This window comes from Agelaius phoeniceus, chromosome 8 (genome assembly GCF_051311805.1).
Source record: "Agelaius phoeniceus isolate bAgePho1 chromosome 8, bAgePho1.hap1, whole genome shotgun sequence".
Taxonomy (NCBI): Eukaryota; Metazoa; Chordata; class Aves; order Passeriformes; family Icteridae; genus Agelaius; species Agelaius phoeniceus.
Genome location: NC_135272.1, coordinates 7851363 through 7869105, shown reverse-complemented (window position 1 = coordinate 7869105; position 17743 = coordinate 7851363). Strand labels below are relative to the sequence as shown.

The following is a 17743-nucleotide window of genomic DNA, read 5'->3' as shown; positions in this document are numbered from 1 at the left end:
TAAACCTGTGGTAATATGGAACTCAGTCACTTCCTTGCCAAAACTGCCAGAGACCATAGGTACAACCCATCCATTCTGAGATGTGTTGCTGGAGCACAAGCAGCTGGGAGCATTTCTCCCAAATGCATCACAGACTAATTCCCTCTTCTGTCCCACCTCCTTGACCTCCATTGTGTGTTCAACACTTGTATGCTCAGGGGTTTGAAAAAAGAATAAGCAGTGTGAAAGTTCTCCTTCTGAACCCAGAAGGTGTAATTTGTCTTTCCTATCATAAACTAATAAAGACTTAATATTTGAGTATATCTTAGGCATCCCCACGCTATCCACCAACCTTGTGCTGTGGAGGTTGAAATATCCACAGTGTTCCTGGATTACTTTTGTTATTTCCTCTTTGTAAGTGTTCACTCTTCAGAAAATGACCACAAACATTTGCTCTGATACGTCACCTATTATAAAACTCTTTCAAGCTCAGTGGGTAGGATGGCAAATCTGGGAGAGGATATATAAAAGACAGATGTTTGCACCAACTTGAATGTACAGTGCTTAGTATTTTAATCCCTTGGTCCCTGTGGGATAGATATGTTGGTAGTATCTTCCTTTTATAGATGGGAAAAATATGATGAGGTAAATAAGAGGATATACTTAAGATCTGTATATATATGAATAATTCAAAAAGATTTTTTAGGCCAAACTACTAGAAAAAGTTACAGATGTTCTGGGTTTTTCTTGGGAGTGAGGACATTCATAACTACATCAGACAGCATTAAGAATTTATAGCAGAAATATGCTTCAGGCACAGATCAATTAATAACTGGCAAAGGACCTAGCAAAGCACTCTATCAGGGAAGGGATTATTCTGAAATTGTGCACAACTACATTTCAGGCACCTCTCTTTTGTACCTTCTGGGATCAGTCACTGCCAGGAAATAGGAAACCCATCATATCTCTATTGATTGCCCACAGCCACAGGTACTTAGTGCAGAGCCTCTTCTTACCCAGGACATTGTGGTGCCTTCTGGAAACCCTCAGTTCTCCTGGTGTGCTGTTTGTCATAGGGGTGTGTGCCCTTTGTTGTGTGCTGTGCTGCTCCCCAGGCAGCAGGGAGAGAGGAGGGTGTTGTGAGGTCCAGGTGACTTAGGGCAGTTCTTGGCTCAGGGCTTGCTCCATGGTCATCAGTCACAAAGGAAACCTGTGGGGTGAGGTTAACATTCATCACCTGTTTACCAAAATACTGCTTAATACCCTAAATTAGCCACATCCCCAAGGCAAGTAAGTGGCTTTATGTTGTGCACAGGAGAATGTTGTAGTTACTGGTAATGTTTTGTGCTTGGATGAAGCTCTTGCATTCATACATTTCCAAAACTGTCATAACATAATGATGCCATACAGTCCCTTTGGGAGATGTTGTCAAGAAAACTGCAGCTTTTTCCTCCCACAATCTAGAAACTTAAAAAGCACTACAGTCCTCTACCAGTTTAAGTTTCCTGAATTTCGAGTCTCAAGGAAATTGGAATCTGGTACTGGTCATCAAGCAGTATTTGAAGCTGTTTGGCAGTGTCTGGTGTTGGATTTCCATGTATTTCCTGGGGGGACTACGAGCTCTGGAGCTGTTCATCTGCTGATGTAGGTGCCTGTGGCAGTCTGGGCCTGGAGCATGAAGTCTTCTTTTTCAGCTGAGGCTGTGTGTGGAACAGGCTCCAGTTCCTGAGCTGAAGGGCATCTGAGCATGCATTTTGTTAAAAGGATCATTTTTTTGTGTAGTGTCTCTGGAAGGTAGAGGAGGATTTCTGATGCTGTTTGGAGAACCATGGTGACAGCACTTCTTGGGGCCCCTCTTTGGGTGCTTTTGTTTCTTATATCAAGATGCTCAGTTACGGTGTCTTGAAAATAATCAGTTTGAACCTGCAGTTCATATTCAGGAGAACCTCTTCAGTTCCATGACTGGCAGCAAGGTGTGTGTTATTGCCTCCTGCACATCTGTGGGATTGATAAGGATTATCTCCAGCAGGTCTTTGTTTGGGCTCTCTGGAGGCCAGTTTTCAGGCAGCAGTTCTTGTCCTGGGTGGAGTTTAACAGAGGCAATCTGGGAAACTGGCCCATCCCAGCAGAAAGGAGTCAGCCAGGAGTGCAGCTCTCTGTAGGTGTAGCCATTAGGATAACTTCCAGAGGTTCTGTTTTCTCATTCCTTGCTCTCTTGTCTGACAACTTCACTTTGGTTTCTAAGATAGGGTGACTGTTATTTACAGGAAAAGGGAAGAGGGGAATTCTTCAGTAGTCCAGAGAGCTTTGGTGAGGAACTGTCAGTGTGTCCAACGGAAAATGGTTGTTTAAAACTGTCCTGATAAAAGCTTTATGCTTACAGGAAACATTTACTTTGTTGTTTCTGTGTGTGTCTGTGGTGTCTCTGTAAAAACAGTTTTTATGTTTGTCCAGCTCCTCAGTGATACACTCTTCAATTTTATTATGTTTTCTGATGCTTCCTGCTTCTATGAAGATACTGACTTGGGCTTTACAATTATTTTCCTAGACTGTGCCTTGAGGCTGCTGCATAGCAAATGTTAAGCTAGCCTGTTTTGTTTGTCTGGAATATCCCCATGCTGCTGGTTTGTCTGGAGAACAGTGTCACAGCTTTATGCAGACAGCTGGTATCAGCTTTGAGCAGAGGTTGAACTAGACACCTCCAGAGGTTCACCCTAAATTTATTTAGCAAATGTAATAAAGAGAAAACTTGAATCTCAGAGTGTCTCTCTTACTGCTTAAATGGTGAAGGTATGAGTTATAAAAGGAGTTATTGATCTTCCTAATGTCAAAAGAAAAATATCCTGTGTCACTGAGCCTTCAGAAATTTAGGGGTATCAAAAGTCTTACTTGAAACTTTGAATTGGTGCAGCTGTTGAGGAACTGTGATGGAGAGGTGGTATTGCTGTATCTCTTACTGTCCAACTGGTGAATGTTATCATGGAGAATTGACAGTGACATGTCAGATTTTCTTCTGCAGGGAAAATAAAAACTTTTAAAAAGAGGAATTTGATTTGAAGTGAATGGGAATGAAAAGTTTGTCCTCATTTATATTAGCTTGACATCTCTTTGAACTTTTTGAAAAGCTACATAGTTATGTGATGCCCACAGTTGTCTTCAGTGAATATTTTTTTGTTGGAAGGAGATTTAGTGGTAACTGCTTGGTAAATAACTGCTGAAGTCTTTCTAGGTTTACTACTTGACTCAGCTAAGATGGCTCTTATTTTCTTTTTATTTTAACCATTTTCTTTTTTCTATTCAAAGAAACGATTGAAAGCAGCAGAAGCAGAAAGCAAGCTAAAACAAGTGTATATACCCAACTAGTAAGTATCTCTTGTTTTGTTTTTTATCTCATTGTAGAGGGATTGGTGTAGCATTTTCTATGTCCTAGCAATATTATTATTTCCTGGTTAGGATGTTGTGCTAAGTGTTGCTCATTTCCTGCATTCTCTGTAATGTTCCCATCCTGAAGTGACTGTTAATTATCTTCTAATTTTTCTTTTTGTATGGACTGGGAGTTGGAGACTTACTGGCAGATCAGCATGGTTGTGAACAAAAGGGTAGCTAATTAACTGCTTAATAATCTATCTGTTTTCCTTAATTGTTCTCAGCAGTGGATCACCAATGCCTGTTTGCTATATATCGTTATATATTAAAAATAATGTATAATTATTTATAGGTGTACATATATTTTAAAACAAAATGTTTCGTAAAATGTGTCTTCTCTTGCATTTCATCTGCATAGCCTAGTCAGTAGTAGTTATAATGCAGAACTTCTAGTCTACCCTTTCCTTTCACTTTTCAACTTTCACTCCCAGATATGCTCCCCTGTGTTTTATCCCCAATAACTTCTTTGCTCTTTTATGCTGTCTCCTTTTAAATATTTATGAACTTCTACCATCTGTTCTGTTACTTTAGATAAAACTAATTTTTATATATTTAGCTTGCAAGACAGCCCCTTATTTCTTCTGAAAGTAGAGGATCCATGATCATATGTCAATACCTCTCAGGTGAATTTACTAAAAATGAGGTGTAATATTCAGAGTGAAGCCAAATAGATTTCTTGTCACACAATTTTTCAACAGTATTGCTTTTTGTGGATGGTGTTACTCTGCAGGGGGACACTGGACATCAAATTAAACACGAATTCACAATGTGATAAGCTCATAAAGCAAAAGGCAGTATAATTTAGACTGCAGATGCAAAAGGATATTGCAGACGAGAGAGCCTGGCAGTCCTGCTGTTCTCTTGGATTAGAATGTGTGGAGGGAGGGCTTTGTGTTTGGAAGGTTGTGGTGTTCATTTGATAATGGCTGCCTGGAGTGGCATCTTATCCCTCAGCAAGGTAATTTTTTTTCCTACCTAGAGAACACATAATCAAATCAGCAACTTAGCTCCCTGCTCCAGGAAGAGACCTGGCTCTGCCCACATGGCTGCTCTTCTGTCTCTGGCTTTGATTTCCAGTCACGGTTCATTTTATGAGTGTTGTACCTTAACTTACATATTATTTAATTGATAAAATGGGGGATACATTTTCCTCCTCCTTCAATATCCTTTCATGTATATCAGGGAAAGTAGCAATTACATTACTTACTTAATCCCACAGGAATGTTTCTTCTGTGTTCTTGCTATTAATACCTCTAAAGGTGGCAATAATTAAATATTTCTAAGCTTTTTGGATTACTTCTACACAAGCTTGAGTACAAGGGCTGGCATATAGAGACTCTATGACATCTACATTATCTTGTGACCTAGAAGGAGATTATATTCTTGGCTTGTAATAGCAATGCACGGTGTAGGGATCTAAATACCAATGTTATTGATTTGTCCTTATCATGTTACTGAGCCCATTCCTGTTTCTAGGCTTGAGCCATAATGATCCACTTGTCACCTCAAAAATAAATTACTTGATATAGGCTGTCACAAGACCTATGCAGAAGTGTATCACCTGATTGACTGAAACCCATTTTAACAGTAACTGGTGTAAAATTGTTGGCAGTGAGAGACTCTGGAGGATATCAGGCTCAAACAATTTTACCTTTTTTTTTCCTCTGGCTGTCTTCCATTGATAGGGCTCTTGTTTGTTTCTCTGATGGTAAATAGGAAAATGTAGCAGAGAGGAGGAAGATAATAAGAAAAAGAATAGAAGCTGTCTTCAAAGGTCACATACGTGTTACGCAGTGACAAATAGCAGCTCTGTGTAAAGCTTTAGAGTTGATATTTTTTAACTTGAAACTGTGCCCCAAATTTTTTGATGCAGGTAACTGAAGCATGGAGGGTCATACAGGTAGTTGATGTGAGGTTATCAAGCCCTACACCAAAGTCTTAGAAAAACACTTCTGACTCAGACTGAATAAGCATTTCTGTACCTCTTCCAAGAATAACCCTGGTTTTGGGGCAGACATTTGTAGTTGACTCGACAGAACCTGATGTCTATAAATATGGCTTTGCAATGAAACTCTGGCTGAAAAGCACTGATGTGCTTTCCTGGTGAAAGGAAAAAGTGTAAAATCAGTTAAACTCAGGAAATACTGAAAAACAAATGTTTCAGTTGTTTTCTGTAGCACTGTCTGTGTCAGTGTGAGTGGTGTTGAAGCAGCAACAGAAATCTGAACATGCAAAGAGATTCCACATTCTCACCTCCTCATCCTGCATCTTTCAAAGTGACTGCAGTGCTTGAAAGACCTTCATGCAGGTGTAGTCTCAGACTCTTTCTCCTTCTAGTGTGTACCCAAACATACTCTTCAGGTTGTTGTGGAAGCTGTGCTCTGCTTTTACTAATCTTGCAGACATCATATGTACCATCTTCTTTTTGATGAAGATCTCGTTGTGTAGCTTGTGCTTTTTGGGATTAGGACATCTGCAGTTGTGAAGGCTGAGACATCCAGTTTTGTGTGGCTTTTCCCTCATTTGCTTTGATCTAAGTGATACCAGAAGGGGTAAGAACAGAAAGGGAAGAGTGAACTGCTCCACACGATTTCCAGTCTCCAAAATGTAACTTTTAACTCTCCATCTGTATGTGTTAATGAATACATTCTATTTACAGTATTTTATCTGAGACTCTCAAAGCACATTGACAAGCTGCAAATGCAGCCTCTCAAAGGCTGTGAAGCAGGGAAATACTGTTCTCCCTACTGTGCCCCTTTTGTGAATCCAATAGAGAAACTGGAGGAATAGGTCAAAGCTTTGGTTCACTACAAGGGGCAACTGCTTAACAAGCTGAAGATAATTCCTTTGTCTGTTTCTTGGTTGTCCTCTACTTGAGGAGCAAGATCGTTTTTCTTCCCTGTCTCATTGTGCAGAGGTCCATGGCAACATGGAAAACTAAAAAGGTGTAATGCTGCTCTTCCCTCTGTAGCTGTGCTAGTTAAAATGGCAATCCCCAACATTTTGTTGGAGAAAGCTGTTCCTATTCAGAAGGCATTGTTTAATGGTCATTAGACCTGCTCTTAGAAGTGGGTATTCACAGGAGGTTGGAGAGCTGTGAGGAAAGCTCACCTCTGTTGCCTGGATCCAAACACTTCCATTAGATGCCCAGAGATGAATGGTGCAAATGTGCCTTAAAAAGGATTTTAAATTGTTTTTATTTCTGAGGCTTTATTTCTAACTTGTTTTGTTGCATCCAGCACACATGGGTTCTTCAATAATAGGAAATATTCACAGGATGGTATTGAGTTGATAATTATTTCTAACAACAAACATTTTATCACTGTGCTGTGGGCCAAATGCTGTCTACTCATCTGCTGAAGGGATATCAGTCTTGTGTGGGGATCAGGATTATCTGCAAGTTGGGTCTTTTTTGTGCAGAGGTCTCAGTCTCTGTTGACAGGCTTCTCTCTGCATATGCTTTATTGCCTCCATCTCTTCCCTTGGGACTGAGCTGAAGAATACAGCCCAGAAATCTGCACTTCATGGTCCCTGTTCCAGCATAACTGACTGCTCCTTCATAACTGAAACCCCTTTAAGAGACTTCCATTCCTGAAACAAGAACTGGAAATGACAGTTTGCCATACCATCAGTATTCTCACTACCTTATTTGCATCTTTAGCTTCAGCTTCATTAATTGCTTAATGATTCATCCAGTTACTCATCTGATTCTCTTGTTAATAGCTGTGGCAGGCTTTGGTGATATCAAACAAGTTTAATTAACATATCATCAACAATTAAGAGCTTTTTCGTTCTCATATAATGAAAACATTATCTGCCACTCAGAAACTTGACTGTAGCTTTGGAGCAGGACACTCTCTGGTGCTTGCTGCAGCTTCACTTCTTGTAGTGCTGCAGAATCCTGACATTTACCTCAACTACAGCATGTTAGTCCTTCTGATCACCGTGGTTTGGTGATCAGCTTGCACCAGTGCATGCTTTCCACTCGTGTTTTAATAGGCTTGATAATGGTTTTAGAGAGGATAATGGAGTCAGGCCATGATCCTCCTTTCTAGTCCCAGTTCTTTGGACATGTAACCCAACAATTCTTTGTTGGGTTTTGCTGATGGATGTCAGACTATTCTGCTATGTTTTTGGGGAATAAATCCAAGGTATAGAAGGGAAGCAACAGGCCTGATGTTGAAGCATAAGGCCTTAGTTTTCTTTACTTCAGTCTCTTCTTTGTGAAGCAACACCGCCTGTGGCAGTGTGTCTGGGAGGGCTGTTTGTTCTGCAGTACTGGGGCAATGTTTGCATATGGAGTTTGCTGGTGAATCATTGGCAGAAGTTCTTTTGCAGCAGGTTACTATAGTGACATCCCAGAGCAGAGGAGCGTGACTGTTCCCTCTTTCAACTGCCCCTTTGTTAAACTGCCCTCGGATCTCCTGCCATCTGCAGGGTCAGAACTTGGTGCCTTTCTGATAAGCACCCTGAAACACTTTAATCTTTGGAGGAGCTGGGCAAATTAATAAGCACAAGGAGATGAAAAAATATTCAGGCTTGTGAATTCATCTAAATGTCTTTTTTTTAATCTCCTCTGCTGCTTTTGAGCTGTGTATGTGCTGCTCAGTGCACTATAAGAACAAACTACTTACAGTGTTCCTGTGCCATTTGGCCTCCTGAGCTTTCTCTGCTACAAAAAGGCTCTGAATTTTACAGTGAGAACACTATCAGAAGTTTTTCCTGGACTGGACAAACACACTCTTCCCTCCTTATGCAACCTCTATGTAGTTCCTGTAGTTCCATTCACAGCAGAACTTATTTTGTCTCTGTCAAAATGGAGCTTTACTGAGCTCTCTATCTCAGGATCTGATTGGACGTTTTCAGATAAGAAGGATGTTTTCTGGCTTGCAGAGCAGCATCAGCTTTCCAGTTGTCTTCAGAATTATGTCAGTTGGAACTCCTTTGCTTTTCATTGCTGAGAACATGAAACCTGATGCTCGTGCCCCGTTAGAAAGAAATTAATTTGGCTCTATTCCCACAATGCTGTTTTTGTAGCTCTAGCCTGGGTGAAACACAGCAAGTATTCTGGGTTACTGCAATCACTGTGACTCCTGTGTCAGTGTGCAACTGATGTGTAAGAAAAGGAGGTTTCAGATAGCCATTTTAAGATTTTTCTCCTTCCAAATGATGGGTTTGTTAGTTGGAAATAAAAGGAATATGCCTACTCCCTTCAGTCTTCAGGTAAGGGAATACGATAGGAATGTAACCAGCATTGCAGTTGGGGCTCATGTTCAGCAGTTGGCTCCAAAGCCTGCCTGCTCTTTGCTACTTCTATAATGTGAACCCTAACAGAACTCCAGAGTCCTTGCACATTTGATGTGTGCTCTTGTGTGAAACTTTGTGTACAACTTCTTCCACCTTCCTCCATTCCCCAGAAGTCCTGTCCCTGCAATAGCAATATTCTGTCCTCCTCCTTCCCTCCCATGCCCGATTTTTTGAAGGCCTCATTTTCCCCCTCAGGCACTTCTTCCTCTGCAGAGATTTTGTGCTATTCCATACTGCTCTCCACGCCAAGGTTTTGTTGGCCTTCCATTCTCAGCTCCCGCCAGTAGCTTTTGTTTTAGCTCATAGGTCTTGGCCTTTCCAGAATCATCATATTAAAAGAGGGTATAGGGATGAGCTGAGGTGACCCAGATGTTGTTGTATGTTGGGTGTTTTTGTGGGAATTGTAGCCACATGATCCAAACTCTTGCAGTGAGACAACATGAAAATATTTGTGACTGCAGTCTAGGGTTGTATTGTGTACAACTTCTCTGATTAAAGCAGGCACTGCCCTCTCTCTGCCTGCTGCTCCTGCCCCCAGCCTTCTTTTTGGAGATTTAAGTAAAATATCTCTCATGTTGAGGACTTGTGAGATCTGTTTTTACCTGGATTCACATGTCTGGGATAGTGAATAAAATACAAGTCTACCTGGACTGGTTTATTGTTTGCTGAAAGGTTTTGAAGTCTTGTAAATGGCATCCAACTATCATTATAGTTATTTTCATTATCAATATTTTAAAAATATTATTGAAGACAGTGTCTTCATAAAAGTCAGATTGCTGGTAATTACAGCTGGTTCTGGAAGCCCCATGCTGAATGAAATTTGAGTCTTCAGCCATTTTGGGCCATACTTTCAAAAGTCAAATAAAAAATTGCATGCTTCAATTAACACTTGTCATTCTTTTTGCTTTGTGTCTTAAGTAACAAGCCAAACCCCAACCAGATCAATGTAAATAATGTCAAACCAGGAGTGGTAAATGGTACTGGAGTCCAGGCACAGAACGCGGGAGCAGGACGGGCCTGTGAGAGCTGTTACAGTAAGTGCCAGAATGGCGGCTGAGATGGAAATGTTAAAGTCAAAGCTGTCTTGTGCTGGGGTGGGGGCAGAACTGGATATTGCAGCATTTAAAAGTTTGGGGTTTTTTGAGGTTGTTTTTGTTTAGTGTTTGTTTTGGTTTTTAACTACTAATGTTACATTTGTATATAGAATTATGAAGTACTAAAGGGGCAGTTAGTAAATGTTCTACATAATTGCATGTAACTATTGAGTGAATATTTAAATCACTAATGTGTGAATTTGACAATTTTTTTTCATCATTTTTAGTAGTTTTTAAAATATGTGACACCATTGTGTTTGATCTGCTGCCTGATATTATACTGAGTTTTAATGATTGTGCTCCTTTATGGGGAGCCTGTAGAGATGCTGGAATGATGGTGTATGAGAAGTCAAGTCACAGACTCTGTACATTTTTCAGTTGTAAAATTAATATATGGGAAGTTCCTGAAGGCAATCTTTGCTGTTTCCCATGTTCTGCAGAAATTCTCTTGCAAAAAGAGAACCTTCTCATCCACTGACAGGAAATCTTCCTATCTTAATAATTGTTTTTTTCTGTTAGCTTTTTAAAAGGAATGTAGATTAATTAATGTAATTAATTCTGCTGAAATCACAAGTATGTTTAACAGTGGTGATGACAGTGAAGCCATCATCAGTTTTGAAGGTCTGTTTGAGCTTTGCTCTGTGTGTGGGGGGATGTTTTCTTTTGTGCTGCTTCTAAAGAGAATAAGATCTGAAAAGTGATCCTGTGTAAGGATATATATAATTTCCACCTTTGTTATCTCTAGCCACCCAGTCTTACCAGTGGTATTCTTGGGGTCCCCCTAACATGCAGTGTCGCCTCTGTGCATCCTGTTGGACCTACTGGAAGAAATACGGTGGCTTGAAAATGCCAACACGCTTAGATGGGGAGAGGCCCGGACCAAACCGCAATAATCTGGTGGGTATCCACCAGGCAGACTGCTGCCTCTGCCTGGCAAGCTGAGTGTCATGCTGCCTAACTGCCTGCTCACTGGTCTTAAATATTTAACCACCAAAAGAATGCCTGCAGCCCTCATTGTTGTCCTTGGGTTTGGTATTTCGTGTCAAGCAGAAGTTGGCGCATTAACCTCAGCTAGAAGTAATTTGTTGCCAAGTACTGCCCTGAGGAAAAGAAACCCATCGTTTGTTTAGCAAACCAGCCTTCAAATGCATGAAATGACTTAGTGGAGATGGGAGAAACTGAAATGCCAGCCAGTGTTTCTGGTATTTGGTTTCCATGATTTTTGCTGTAGGGGGGACAGCACTGGTTTTTTTTTCTCCAAAAGAATTAATTATTTCCTGAAACCTATTTACTCTCCCAAGGCATATTCAAAATTAGATATACCCCAAATAGCTAGTGACTTTTTAGAGATCCTTTATCTTGTTTTTCTACCTAATCCTGTTTTTGTTAATAATCCTCCTTTTTTTGGAAAGGTTTGAGTAAGCATTGTATGAGCTGTTTCTGTTTCATTTTTTCTCTCTTATTTGAAAACCAAAATTCTCAGGTTTTTTTCTGAATTTGGTAGAAGTTTAATCTGGAAGCATTAGACATTAAGCTGATTGGAGAAGGTAGCTGTATCACATGGATAGAAGGATAGCACACACTGAACTTTTATCTCAGGATAATTTCCTTCCTCTCTCCTATTCTTTGCTATCATTCCCTTTCCATTTCTTTTGTTTAACATTTATCCTATCCGGGCTTCTCTTTGCCCTCTGAAGCCTCCTAATTGCTGAGATAACTGCCTTATACCTCTTGTTTGTTAATTAAAAGTATATAAATAGTCATAGAAGGGAAAGCCTTGTTCTCCCCAAACTGAAGTTTCTTCCTGTTTTCCAGCTGTGGGTGAGTCTGAGATAAGATACTACTTGCATTATTTCATTGGTTGACTTAGTTGCTTTTCATAAAGAAGATAACTACTATGGTTCTCAGTAACTGATAAATGTCTTCCAGTAGTATTCTTTATTATATGCAATGAATATGAACTCTATCTCTGAGTACATTTGTTGAGAGTAAGAATTAAATTCTTGCAGCTTTGAACCAAAACCATTCCTGCATGCCATACATTTGCTTTAGAAAATGAGTTTTTGGTGTATATTTTTGTTATGCAGCTCTTTCTGATTTTCCCCTCCTTCTGACAAATGCTTTGTTATAAGAGTTTGCATTATACCTCCAGAGCAACCCTGAGCATCCAAAACTGGAGAGTCTTTCTCTTGAGCCTATAAGCTCTAATCATGTGATAGCACCAGGTAACTTCTTCGTGTCTGGCTTTTGGATCCCTACCTTAAAGCTTGTGACAGCATAGAAATAAATGCTTCCCTGCAAAGTGGAAAAGTTTACCTTCATTTTATCCTTTGAGATATTAGGGGTAAGACTTGGGAAATAGGGAATAGCTGGGTTAAAAATACTTTCATTTGTAATACCATTTCTGTTCTTGTGTCTGAGAATCAGTAGTTGAAAGTGATTTTTACATAATACTTTCTATTCTTTGCAGCTGTACTTTCTAATAATTACTTTTTTTGGAAACCATTTTTATTTTCCTTTCCCTTCAGAGTCCTCATGGTGTGCCAGTACGAAACAGTGGGAGTCCCAAGTTTGCTATGAAGACACGACAAGCTTTCTATCTGCACACAACAAAACTGACCAGAATTGCCAGACGTTTATGTCGAGATATCTTGCGCCCTTGGCATGCTGCAAGACACCCCTATCTGCCTATCAACAGTGCAGCAATCAAAGCAGAATGTGAGTGAGCTGCAGCTGGGACCTCCTTGCCAAGGAGTCCTTTGAGACGCCTGTCCTGGAAAGTTTTGAGTTGCAGCTTGCTGAGATGCTCTCTTGCACGTAGCTAGTGCTTTCACAAAACCTAGGTGTAGTTGCAGAGCCTTCTAACTGATGGTAGGCTGGGCAAAATAACTTTGAAAGTTCATGAGTTGTTTGTTTTAAAATATTTGTGTTTGCTATTACATGGAGCATTCTCTGTGTTTGTGTCCTGTTGCCAGGATCTGCTTGCTACCTGTAAAATTCCTTTTAATGGCAAAGCTCTTTCAGGACACTGGAGTTACTCACTTGGTTTTGCTATAATAGCTAAATGTCTTCACCCTCTAATTATTTTTCTGTGTTTTACAGGCACAGCACGTTTACCTGAGGCATCAGAAAACCCATTGCTATTAAAGCAAGTGGTTCGAAAGCCTTTAGAAGCAGTACTCCGGTATTTAGGTATTAAACAAACCAAACCATCACGTGCAAAACCCCCCAAACACAGGAAACACCCTCCTAGATACTCTGCTGACCCATTTGGGTTTTCCAGTTGGGTCCAGATTTAGATGCTCATTCAGGATTAAAAACAAACAAACAAGAAACAAGGCACAAAAAACCCCACCCTCACAAACAAAAGAAAACCTAAACCCCAGCTTGTTACCTTGTCCTTTTTACTTTTCCTACTTTATCTGGCGGACTCAGTGTCTCTGCAGTCCACTCTGGGGTCATAAAGCTGTATCTTGTTCAAGTGAAGGGAGGGATGTGTTTGCTGTGGTTTCTGATGTATATGGAGACAAGTTACATTTGCTAGTGGAGGCACTAGCATCATGTTTTGGGAACATTTGATTATTCACTTCTTCTGGTGTTGGGCTGTCTGGAGGTCGTTTGTGCAGTTGGGTCCTCCAAGAAGCCTCTTGGGTTTAGGATAGCACTGTGTCCCACAGCTTGTGAATCAGCTGATGGCTGTTCTGTGCTGAATCTAGACAAGGGGATCATACTTCTGTTTTTCACTTTCCTCTTGCATTTTGATGGGTTTTTTATTATTTTTTTTAATTACAATTTTCTTGAGGACTTTTGCCTCATGAGCTGATCTTTGGGGCAGGACTGTGTATCCCCATGCAGGACTTTGGTGTAAGTTTGAGCTGCTGGAAGCATCCAGAGTGATGCTGTGTAACATGCCAGTGCTGACTCCAGATAGATGCCAAATGCTTTTCCCCAGTGCTCCCTGTTGCCCTGCAGACATCCCTCAGGTTGTTCTGGCAGCCAAACAAGAGTGTCTCCTCTTTGAAGGCTTCCAGCTTAGCAAGGAAGTTGATTGCCTTTTCATTTAGATAAGCAGCATTGGGGTTGATTTTAGGTTTCTTTGAACATTTTTGTTGATGAAATATTGTAAGGCTGAGGGTGTATTAAATATTTACTGCTCTCTGTTGGGTGGTGTACTTCTGCTGTGTACTAATGGGATACATGGATTGACAAACCTTTGGAAACATACAGTGCAACAAAAGAGAGCAAATGAAGGGAGAAGTATGCTGTTGGATAAAATCCTTATTTTGATAATTGTACAGAAAGTAGCAGCAGATTTTGAGCCTTCCATGTGCTGTATCAGGGTCTCCACTGGATTACAGAGCTGGGAGAAAAGAGTGATGGAAATGGAGGGAGGACTAGCAAGGAGGTTTTTTTGGTGGTGTTAGTGGGATTGAATTTATATCTTATTCTGCTGTTGAGCCTGTGAGGGAAGACTCAGTTGAAATTCCCATTTGCTGTTTCTTGTAACTTTCTCAAAGTCTTTTCTCAACTCAAAGTTGAAGAGTGTGGGCTTGATGTCTGCCTTGGCCCAAAGCTTGAATTCAGATGTTGTGTTCTTTATAGTGGATCTTTGAATCTTCACTTTTTTTGCTGTTGGAGAAATTGTATTTTTTATAAACTTTTCTGGCAAACTGGCAGAGTTGTAATTTCCCCAGAGTTTAGGGGTGTGTTGCATGACCAACATGGCCAAAGTTGGGTTGTAGCACCCCAAAAATCACCCCAAATTATTGGAGAACAGTGTTACAGAAATGGATACAAAGTGCTTTTGCTATCAAATCTTATTTTAGGGTAATAGTATGATAATGATTTCCATGTCTTTAGTAGTGGTGAATTTCTAAATGTATGGAAATGCTTTATATCAGTAGCAATCTCAAAACTATTGACTGAGATTGTTTGTATGTAAGAGGAGGTGTACTTGGTCACCTGGGAAGTTTGCAGGTTGTTTTCGGATTTATAATTCCAATATTTTTGCTAATAAAAAAAAATTCTACTTTGCTGTTTTCCACCAGAGTCTCATCCATGTCCTCCAAAACCAGATCCTGCAAAGAGCTTGTCCAGTTCTCTCAACAATCTGACTCCTGCTAAGTTTACACCTGTCATTAATAATGGGTCCCCAACTATCCTGGGAAAAAGAAGCTATGAACAACACAATGGAATGGATGGTAAATATTTTTCCACAAAATTTATGTTGTGTCTATAGGCTTTTTCTTCTGTCCTTTCGGTATACAGGGACATTATCTAAACTCATAGTCCTTTACATAAATTCAGAATTTCTTATTCTTGAGGGAGCTTATTTTTAACTTTTGTAAAAGTCATCTGTCCCATTTCTCCTTTTGGGTGAGGCACATGGTGTGTACTGCCTAGGAGGGGCATGCACACAAAGTCACTGTGCTAGTGGAACTCTGCCTGCCTTGGCCAACCTTGCAAATGGGATAGTGAAGGAGAAACTTCCCTTCAGTTTTTAAATTAGTAGTATGAAGAATACCCTGATAGACTTCTTGAGTGATGTTTCCCTTGTTGGCCCTGTTACTGGCCACCTCTGTGCTTGGGCTTCAACTCCTCAAGAAGAGGAAGCAAGGGAAAGGTGTTTGAAGTGGGAGATAGAAGCAGGATGTTCCTGGCATGGACTCCAGGTCTCTGTTCTGAAGAAGTGCTCTTGCTTGAGAGTGTCAGAGAAGAGAAAGTGCAGCCTCTGTCAGATGAGAGAAAAGGGTCTGTTGAAATGGTCATAACAGGAGTGAGAACACAGAAGGTAGCTCTCCTTAACAGGGGAAAGGAACAGTTGGTATAGTGGTGACTCCAGCAGGGAGGGAGATCCAGTGAGTCTTTCTCATTTTTTACCTTTAATTTTAACTTTATAAGTAGCTTATATAATTACAAACATTTGATGATATCTGATTGTGTTTTAACATTAAGAACTTTTAAAACTGCTGCTGTTCAGGTTGCTGATGTGATGTTTTTCTCTTTTCTGTTCACTTGTGCTCTATCAGGCAACATGAAGAAGCGCCTGTTGATGCCTAGCAGGGGTAAGACCTTGAAGCTGCGCTCAGCTTATGCTAGGAGAGTGATTTTTAGTTTCATCTGCTGGCTTGTCTGTGCTTTGTGGCTAATGAGTCTGTGTGCACCTTCTGTGTTGATGTCTAAGTGTTCCTTGGGTAACCACTTCCACCCATGGTTTTGCTGCTCACCTTTCAGGCTTTTCACATGCAGGCAACAAGTTGTGCAACTGTACTGAAGACATGAAGTCCTGTGTTGAGAATTGATTCCTAATTCCTCAAGTTGACAGAACAGTCTTCCAGCAGTTCTGTGAAACTGCAGGAAGCTGTGATGGTTGGTTTGAAAATAGGGGTTGTTTCACTGTTTGACTTCTAAGAAAGGAAAGTTTCACATGTCTTGAACTGCTTTGAATTTGCTTGGACCAAAAGAAATAGAAGACAGTATTTACATCAAGTCCCAAGTTCAACTCTCCGTATTTTCCAGTGAGAGTGGACAGTCTCACTGGTTAGAGACTCTGTCTGCACAGTCTCTGCAGGCAGTAGAAAATGATTTTCAAAATTTCCATTGATTAAAAATTAATCTGTTCTGAGTACTGAAGAGATGTCAGAATCTTTCATTTATGATCATGCAGGAAACATATATATGATGTCACTTCTCCAAATGTAGCAGAACGGACCAATTTTGAATATTTAGGAGATAGACAACCACAAAATGTCACTGTGAATAGGCAAAACACAAAAGCTTACATGTTACCATGAACTGGCCAGCACTGCATGCCCTGATGATAATCCTTGTGTTTCGTGGCTGAGACAGTGGATGGCTGTTACCCATATTTACATGCATGCAAATATGAGTGTATGTGGAGAATGCAGCAGTGACGACAGGGGTTGTTCCACTGTCTTGCTCTCCTTGGGAATTTATTCCTTGATACCCTGTTGCTGAGTTTTTATGTGCTTTGTAACGTGTCTTTTGGGAAGAGTAACAAAACCCTGCTGCATTGGTCAGTTTGGCTTCCTCTGAAGCTTCATCCAGTAATGAGGGATGTAAATGCAGAGTAGCTCACTGAATTTCCACAGCTCCTGGTGAATACCTGCTTATGGGCAGACCTGCCGCTCCCTGCTGAATGTCCTCCTCAGCAGACGACACACTTGGGAAGCTCAGAGATGTTGTGGCCCAGAGGAAGGAGGTAGAACAGATCCTTCCCTCTGGAAGGCTCTCTCTGCAGAGGGCACTGGACCTGATAACCCAACATGATTTTCTGGAAATGGAGGATCCCTGTTTTAGTGCTCCATTCACTTAGAACTGTTGCTGGAGCCATCTGCAAAGATGATTTTGGAAAAGTGCCTGTTCCTCAGGGTTTGTGTTTCTCTGAAGCAGGTGTGTGTAGCTGTGCAGGGCCTGGATCTTCCCGAGCACCTGCTGCTCTACCTGTTGGGTCTGTTCTCAGCCAGCCACTGAAATACTTGCTGGAGTACTTGTTCCTGTAACTGCAAGGTAGCAGAATCCAGTTCACTCCCAGAATCTGCTTACCTGCTGGGGTAGTGAGTGTTAACTGGATATTCTTGTGAGCAGTTCAGCTTAAACCTGTTGGCTGAGATTTATTTGTGAATGGAAAATGTTTGCTATGCTGCAGTTTTGCATCTGTAATATTTCCTGAGCCTCTGGGTTGCTGGAAGCTTTGCCAGGACTGAGAGGGAAGGGTTCCACCTGCAAGGAAACAACATTTTAAAGAACTTGGATCAAGATCTTTGATCCAAGGGAAGCACAGGGAAGCAGATGGTGGAAGTTTGGTGGATCTCTTTCTGTCCTGGTGCCAGTTTGTGTGTTGGTGCCTCTTAGCACAGGTTCCCAGCTGCCTTGTGTATGAGCTGGTAAACCTTACTGGTTGTGGGCGTGGATAC

At 40.8% G+C, this 17743-nt stretch overlaps 1 protein-coding gene across 3 annotated transcripts in view; it reads left to right on the top strand.

Moving 5' to 3' along the window:
• MTA1 (metastasis associated 1) overlaps positions 1 to 17743 on the top strand; it is a 75125-nt gene that overhangs the window by 39860 nt on the left and 17522 nt on the right. For 2 of the 3 annotated variants that reach the window (XM_077181895.1, XM_054638394.2), the window contains exons 11-17: positions 3283 to 3341; positions 9631 to 9746; positions 10552 to 10703; positions 12335 to 12524; positions 12909 to 12998; positions 14855 to 15007; positions 15836 to 15871. In XM_077181895.1, the coding sequence (XP_077038010.1) occupies positions 3283 to 3341; positions 9631 to 9746; positions 10552 to 10703; positions 12335 to 12524; positions 12909 to 12998; positions 14855 to 15007; positions 15836 to 15871 (796 nt within the window). Of the gene's footprint in view, positions 1 to 3282; positions 3342 to 9630; positions 9747 to 10551; positions 10704 to 12334; positions 12525 to 12908; positions 12999 to 14854; positions 15008 to 15835; positions 15872 to 17743 lie in introns of those variants that run through there. The other variant, XM_077181896.1, reaches the window with a different exon arrangement.